Source organism: Hyla sarda, chromosome 9, assembly GCF_029499605.1.
Source record: "Hyla sarda isolate aHylSar1 chromosome 9, aHylSar1.hap1, whole genome shotgun sequence".
Taxonomy (NCBI): Eukaryota; Metazoa; Chordata; class Amphibia; order Anura; family Hylidae; genus Hyla; species Hyla sarda.
In genome coordinates this window covers 78,001,287-78,009,538 of record NC_079197.1, presented here as the reverse complement: position 1 = coordinate 78,009,538, position 8,252 = coordinate 78,001,287, and the positions used below count along the sequence as shown (strand labels likewise).

Genomic DNA, 8,252 nt, shown 5'->3' with positions numbered 1-8,252 from the left:
CTGATTACCATGGCAACAGAAAGCCAGTGGATAGCTTCCTATCTTCTCAGTATGGAAGCCTGTAAGGTCCAGTCCTAGCCTGAATTGTACAGGTGAACTGTCATAGCAGTTATACTATACTGCAGTTAAGTTGTACTGCAGTATAGTTTAACAGGTAAAAAGTGTGAAAATAAAATGTTTTTCAATAAAAAGTGTAAAAAACTATATAAATGTCCCTTTTCTAATAAAGCCCTGTATTATAAAATAAAAATTAAATAAAGTTATTTATCCCGCACAGTTAACACTATTAAAAAAAAGAAAAGCCCTACATAAAAAGACTCTCTCCTAGGACTGTATCCACCTTTTCCAGCCCACCGGAGCACCTGAAAGCTATGCTAATTTATGCAGGCTAAAGACAGCACCTGAAAGCTGAACTAATTTATGCAGGCTAAAGTCAGCAACTGCCGAGCTGAGGAGTTTGTGACGAATGAAATCACTGTAAGTTCGCTCATCTCTACACATGATTTAATAAGGTAAAAAAACGTTCACCTACACCACTCTTGATGAATACCCCCCAGTAAATAGACCCAGAAGGGCATGACTCTGTTCATTATGTAAGAAAAGAATTACAAAACGGGCAGCGCTCATCCAAACAGTCACTAATGCCATTTATGTAGTAGAACTCACCTGGTGTATATGGAGGGACACAGTTGACACGACACCTGTTGAGCCAAGACAATGTATGTAGGCACTCCCTTCTCCAATTTCCCCAAATAGCAGGGGAGTGAAAGATATGGTAGGAAAAGAGTATGAAAAGGGGGGAGGTGTAGAATGCATTTGACTGATTTCACATTGGGACTAACTGGCAGGCATCAGCGGAAGTAAGGAGGCGGCAAAGGAGCAGCGGTGGAGGCAGCCGTGAAGATCAGTGGTAAGTGATCTTCACTGCTGCCTTCTAGGAGTTGCCAAACTACAACTTCCAGCATGCCCAGAAAGCCAAAGGATGTCTGGGCTTGCTGGAAGTTGTAGTTTTGCAACATCTGGAGGGCCACAGTTTGGAGACCACCATACAGTGGTGCCCAAGCTGTAGTCCTACAGATGTTGCAAAACTACCACTCCAAGCATGCCCAGACATGCTGGGAGTTATAGTTCTGTAACATCTGGCCCTTCAGATGTTGCAGAACTACAGCTTCCAGCATGCCTGGACAGTCTCACTACTTATATATACCGGCAGGGGGTATATATTTATTAATGCGCCGACGGGGGGTATATATTTATTAATGCGCCGGCGGGGGGTATATATTTATTAAATGCGCCGGCGGGGGGTATATATTTATTAATGCGACGGCGGGGGGTACATATGTATAAATGTGCCGGCAAGGGAATTTATGTATAAATGTGCCGGGGGGGTATATATGTATAAATGCGCCGGCGGGGGTCATATCTTTATTAATGTGCTGCAGGGGGCATATTATAAATGCACTGGGGGGCTAGATATATAGGCTATATGTCTGCCCCCCCCCCTGCAGCACTATATATATCTTGCCCCCACAGCGCTTTTAATATAGATATGGCCCCCTGCTACTCACAATGGTAATTTTTAAATCTCTCGCTGTGAGTCCTGAATGGCCCCTCGGTATCGGCCGCAGGGTTGCAGAGTGCTATCAATCCCTCAGCCCCTGTACTACAACCCCATCATGGAACAGACTCTGTTCCATGATGGGGTAGTAGTACAAACACTAATGTAGCCTCCCCAGCTGTCTGCAGACTCCCGCAGCCGGGGAACTACTACTCCGATCATGGAAATAAGTCTGTTCCATAATGGGAGTAGTAGTAGTCCCTCAGCACTGCAGGAGTCTGCTGATGTCACCTCAGAAATAACGGATATTATAAACCAGGTGCAAACGGATGACATAAAGGCTCATCCGTTTGCCATAGACTTCAATGTTAAAAATAACGGCCGTTAATTTATCCGTTTCTTGTGACAGAAGAAAAATTAGTGCATGTGCCGTTAATTCTTCCATCACAATTAACGTCCGCTAGTCATGACGGACTATAATGGGTCATAACGGATAATCAAAAAATCCCGTAGACTTTAATGGGATTTTGTAATGGACGTTTAACATCCTTTTTTAAAGCTTTTCTAACGGACGTTTATAACAGATGAATTTTTATAGTGTGAAAGCAGCCTTAGTGTTAGCCCCAAAAACAGCTAGCGCTGACCTCCAAATATTACCCTGGTACCCATCGCCCCAGGGGTGCCGAGAAGCGACTGTACCAAAAGGGCCAGATCGTCAAACATGGCGCTCCTGGGCCTAGGCAATAACAGGCTGACATATCTTAGGCTGGGCAGGACCAATAATAATGGTCCTCGCCCACCCTGGTAATGTCAGGCTGTTGCTGCTTGGTTGGTATCTGGCTAATTTATTTATATTGGGGGGGGGGGAACTGAATTGCTAAACAATTTCATACATGTGAAGACAAGACCTACATAAAGGACTTGAAGGAGAAGGGGGCGGGGAAGGAACATAAAAGATACCAAAACTGAAGAGTGCATCAAAAATGCCAACAAATAATAATGGATTTTGGTCCACAATGAAATAAAATAAAGTACCCGCCGCGCCACCCCCCGACCCGCCGCATCGCACCCCCCACCGTGATGCTGGGCGGTATACCGGTATGGATTTTTGGCTATACCGGTCGGGCCCCTCCCCCACCCTCCGAGTCAATAAAAAAATTTAACTTAATGGGGGTGGTCCGGGCCATCCATCCTTCCTGTAGTGTCCGGGGGCATTCCGGGTGAAGAGTGAACCGGTCCGGGCTGTCCTTCTTCTCCGGCGGTTATCTTCTCCACTCCGGGCAGGCTCCGGCCTAGTACACTGCATAGACGCCGCTACGCCGTGACGTCAGGTGCGTCGCTGTGCACGGGCGTCACTGCGCAGCGGCGTCTATGCAGCGTACTAGGCCGGAGCCTGCCAGGAGTGGAGAAGATGACCGCCGGAGAAGGACAGCCCGGACCGGTTCACCCTCCACCCGGAACGCCCTCTCGTGACCAAAATCAGGTAAGTACCAAAGTCATTAATCTTACAGATCATGTACTTACTAAAGCCCAAAATGAAGTATTGAGTCTAGGGCTTACATTCTGTCCAACGGCAAAATTTGATCGCTTTACTGCCATCAAAGATTTGCAGTTGTTTGCACGTAAGCTAGCATTTAAAAAGATGTTTAATCATAACATTGAAGCTTCCAACTCTGATCTTTCCACCAGGACTGACCAAGAAGCGGTACGCACTTTGATTGAACTCATGGATGAACAAGAACCACAACCTACAGGTAAGTTTCCTACACACCTTTTACCAAAATCCAAAAATTTCCCGCAGCTGACACAGTTCCCAGAGATTGATCTTTTTGTCAAATTAGTCTCTCAGGAGTTCAATCAGATCCCAGAGACAATACAAAATGACAATTTGACATATCACCAACGTCAAGCATTACGTGAGATCCAATCCTTAAAAAATGTCATTATTAAACCGTCCGATAAAGGCGGTAATGTAGTGTTATGGCCCCTAGAAATGTATGAGAGGGAGATGTTACGCCAACTACGACAAGGCGACTGCTATAAAAAACTTACTTTTAATCCTACTTTAAGGTTTTTATCTGAATTAAATATTATTTTAAACCAAGCAGTTGACCAAGGCATTTTTTCAGCCAAACAGATGGAGGCCCTCTTACCAAAAAATCCCACGGTATCCTCCATCTATTTACTCCCTAAAATACACAAAAGTGCCACCTGTCCGCCGGGTAGACCGATTGTGTCTGGCTGTGGAAATTTATGTGAACCGTTATGCCGCCTCATTGATTATCATCTAACCTCTATTGTAGAGACCCTGCCATCTTTTTTAAAAGACACCAATGATGTACTAAGAAAATTAGACAACTTGCAACTCGAATCCGATATGGTTATAGCTACCTGTGATGTGGAGGCACTTTATACTTCTATCCGACATAGTGACGGAATATGGAGCGGTAAGATTCTTTTTGTCTTCTAGTGCCCTCGACTCTGATTTATGTAATTTTTTAATAGTGGCCCTTGAGTACATTTTGACTCATAATTTTTTTATGTTTAAGGAGTCTCTCTTCCTGCAGCTCCAGGGCACGGCAATGGGGGCATCTTGTGCGCCCTCGTATGCCAACCTGTTCCTGGGGCTGTGGGAGAGAGACATTTTTATTTCAGATCCCATTCCAGGTATAGAGAACATACAATATTGGTGGCGATATATTGATGATATCCTGTTAGTGTGGCAGGGACCGGTCACTGAACTACAAGACCTAATTACTAGGCTTAACCAAAATGACTTAAATATTAAATTAACCACCAATATAGGTACTACATCTACTGAATTCCTTGATGTTAAGATCATAAGAGATGACAACGGTTTCCTTTCCACTGACCTTTTTAGAAAAAGTACTTCTGCCAACACTATACTTCATGCAAAATCCGGACACCCACGACACCTAGTGAATAACATCCCAACTGGACAATATCTTCGGGCACGACGTATCTGTTCCAATACCTTGGACTTCGAGAAACAAGCTGAAGATCTTCAGGTACGTTTTAAAGAGAGAGGCTATAATGACAATTGTTTGACTAAAGCATACCATAGAGCCAAAAAGAGTGATCGCAATACTCTTTTACAGGTTAAAAGACGTACCATCAAACAGGATTCCGATACCGTTAGATTCATCACAACATACCACTCACGGACCCAAGATATGAACACAGCAATTGCAAAATACTGGCCCTTACTTACGACAGACCAGGTACTTCTTGGATGCCTTCCCAAAAATCCTTCTGTTACTTTTAGAAGGTCGAAAAATATTAAAGATTCTTTGGTTCGTAGTTAGCATCAGGGACCTAATAAATCTCATCTTTTTGGATCAAAAGGCCCCAAATGGGGCAGTTTCAATTGCGGGCAGTGTGTTGCATGCGCAAACATAGAAAAGAATACTACCTTTGAAAATGCCAGTGGAATGAAATCTTACAAAATTACTCATCATATTAACTGTGCAACCAAGGGTGTAGTATACTATGCTAAGTGCCCATGCAACAAAATTTATATTGGTATGACAACACGCGAACTCCGCAGACGCGTGAGGGAACATGTTCTGGACATAAAAGCAGGGAAGGATGGACCAGATCCATTCTATCAGAAGTCTTTGGCAAGACATTTTAAGAAGTACCATGGCAGTGATTCATCTCTTTTACAGGTTCGGGGCATTGATCGGGTCTATGCTGGCCCTCGTGGCGGCAATTGGAAAACTCTTCTCGCTCAAAAAGAATGTAAATGGATTGAAATTTTGGGAACAAAAACTCCGGCTGGATTGAACGAGATCAACAGTTTTGCCTCCTATTTGTAAGTATAATCTATTTTTCTGTGGTTATTTTCATTATCTTTTACATTGCTATCACTACATCACTATCACTCTTCCTCCAACATCACTATATGTCACGATTTTCTCCATATGTCATTATCCCTCTTTTTGTGTTCATTCTTTCTTCTCCCACATTATGGTCATTTATTTTTGGCCCCTTCCCTTCACAACTTTTAGTCCTCTCGTATCCTTCTTCCCCCCTCCCCCTTCCCCTCCCCCATTCCTTCCTTTCTCCCCCCCCCCCCCCTTTCTCTCCCCCCCTTCCCCTTCTCTCCCCTTTTTCCCCTCCCCCTCCCCCCTTTTCCCCTCCCCTTCCCCCTCCCCCCCTCCCCCCCCTTTTCCCCTTCCCCCTTCCCCCCTCCCCCCTCTTCCCCCTTTTTCCCCCCCCTTTCCCCCCCCCTTCTTCCCCCCCCCTCCTTTTTCCTTCATGGTTCGCACATATACATACTTCCTGCACTTGTCCATCTATTCCTATTATTGTTTTCTCCGTCTCTTATGTGGTTTTTTTCTATGTTATATGTATTTATTTTACTCAAATATCCTTATCTATGTTGTTCTCGCTGTTTGTAATTATGATATTCTCCTTTTTTCATTGTTGTAATTTTTTCTCTTTTTTCATCCAATTATTGTTTATTTATGTAGGGTCTACAATACATCTTGCTCATCATTCTATCAATATGGCGGGAGACTCCCCTTTTCCTTCCTTTTCTCTCCTCCTTTCCCATGTTCCCCATCCTTATGTACTATTCGATATATCTTTAATGTATTTATTATTGTTGCTATTACTAGTAGTGCTGTCCAATTAACTATCTGTGGATGGTTCATGTATGTATATTCATACAATATTGATTTGTCTTTCTTAAATTATGTTTAAAGCTATATGGGGGGCCCCCCACCTTATCATGTATGTTTATTCATGTGTTTTTTATAGTTATTATTTTTTGGCTATTATATTACCATCCTCTTTTATTGATGTACAATTCATATATTACATACATTTCATTTATCATGCCCTCCTCTATTTGTCCCTATATCTTATCACTTGGCAATACTAATGCATTTATTATTTTCCATACTTATCACAATTATTCATTTATTTCATCACTTCCATTCATTCACCTTCCCAGCATTAAATCCCATGGCATATTTGTACACTCAGGTCTATTTCATCACATTATCCCCATTCACACCCCTCTTCATTTCCACCCCCCCCCCTCTCTTCTTCCCCTCTATATACATATATATATTTTTTTTTTCCTGCCCTTTCACTATTTTTGCACAAATGTTGTTTATTTTCACGTGCACACACAGATCCTTACACAATTCATGCATCACATATATTCTACATGGTTGATTTAATTTAGATCCTATTGTTTCCCCTCATTAACTATTACCCTTTATACATCTTTTTATTCCCTTAAATTTATTATCGGCAGTCAGCCATTTTAATGAGGCCACAGGCATCTTCTGCCTCTAGGGACCGGGCCCGGCGCACATGCGCCACATTATAGCACACGGCCATGTTTGTGTGGCCTGCGCCATTAGTTCCATCCCTGCGCGTCTTTGGCTCCCTATATGGGAGTTGAGCCAGCATACATGCGCAGTAGTGTACCCCAGGCGTGGACGGCTTACACGGCCCTCCTCTCGCGAGATCTCGTTCTCATTCACATGAGCCGATCCGCTCATGTGACCTGACGCCATTTCCGGTTTACATCACCCAGTGTCCCGTAACAGGTGCGTTCCTCACTCCTCATTGGCATACATATACTACTTATAGCGAGACTATCCCAGTCCACCTCACTCCTTGACAAAGCCGCTTCCGGCGAAACGCGTCGGAGTTGTGGAGGTGGATTGGGGTGAGTCCTGTGCCAGTTTTATACTAGACCGTTTCTTTCCTGCATATTATTCCTTGTTGCTAGTCACCACCTAAACTTGCTGCTATCTATCTGCTGCTATCTGCACTATTGCTGCCTATTGCCTGTTGGTTGTTATTGCTCACTATTAGCACTATACCGTGTTACCCAGGTGTTATTATTTTCCCTTCTTTAGGCTGCATGTTCAAAGTCCTTGTCCACTTCATTTGCACGGTTAATAAATTTTTTTATTTTTAAATCTTTTCACTTGTTGCAACTCACTTGAGTGTCATGTTTTATTCATTTACCTTTTGTTTTGGTTATTAATTCATAATTTTATCACATATAATTGGTTGCCCTCACCGGCCATTGCGTGGTAATTTATTTCCACAAGTATTGCACATCTTTTTTGCACATTTTGCACTACGCCCTTCCCCCCTCCTTCCCCTCACCTTGTGCATGCAACCCCTGCAGATATTAATTTATAATTTATTTATGATTTATAAACTATTAATTGCAGCTCACTACTAGCATTGTGACTTCGCAAAGAACTATTTTATCTCCTTATTTATTATATTGGCATACAGGCTCTCTCACCCCAGCATCCACCTTATACTTTCATATTTAAATTTTTTTATATATTCTATATATATTTTTTTACTACCGTTTATGAATTGATTCTGTGATTTTAGATATACATATATGTATTTTTTAAACTATACATTTCAATAAAATTACTTTTATACATGATTATACTTGTCATAAATTATTTTTAACTGGGGTATATTCACTATTTATTGTGTGGTCTTCCACACCTGTAGGTTGTTGTTTTAGTTGCTCTTTTCAGTGAATAATAAATCCCCTACCTTATCTACACAATATTTCTAATTTTGAGCCCTTGAGGAAAGTTTCTTTCGGTTACAAAGGTATGAACCTGGTAGAACCTCGAGAAAGTGTGCAAAGACGACCAAGTAGCCGCCTTGCAAA

At 42.4% G+C, this 8,252-nt stretch overlaps 1 protein-coding gene across 2 annotated transcripts; it reads left to right on the top strand.

The window, feature by feature from the left end:
• The first annotated feature begins 376 nt into the window (after positions 1–376).
• On the top strand, positions 377–6,714 carry LOC130291477 (uncharacterized). 2 transcript variants are annotated; one of them, XM_056540224.1, is made up of 6 exons: positions 377–477; positions 3,248–3,312; positions 4,364–4,587; positions 4,678–4,800; positions 5,248–5,393; positions 6,055–6,714. In XM_056540224.1, exons 1-6 carry the CDS (start codon positions 467–469, stop codon positions 6,284–6,286), a joined length of 801 nt encoding a protein of 266 aa, XP_056396199.1. In that variant the 5' UTR covers positions 377–466; the 3' UTR covers positions 6,287–6,714. The 2 variants fall into 2 exon arrangements, with proteins under 2 accessions (XP_056396199.1, XP_056396198.1); XM_056540223.1 differs by lacking the exon at positions 377–477 and having other exon boundaries at positions 3,115–3,312.
• The last annotated feature ends 1,538 nt before the right edge of the window (positions 6,715–8,252 follow it).

Coding starts and splice junctions, on each gene's coding strand:
- LOC130291477 (XM_056540223.1), top strand. CDS start 3,201: ATGTTTAATCATAACATTGAAGCTTCCAACTCTGATCTTTCCACCAGG. Junction 3,313..4,363: donor ACAAGAACCACAACCTACAG/GTAAGTTTCCTA, acceptor CCACCAATATAG/GTACTACATCTACTGAATTC. Junction 4,588..4,677: donor AACAAGCTGAAGATCTTCAG/GTACGTTTTAAA, acceptor ACTCTTTTACAG/GTTAAAAGACGTACCATCAA.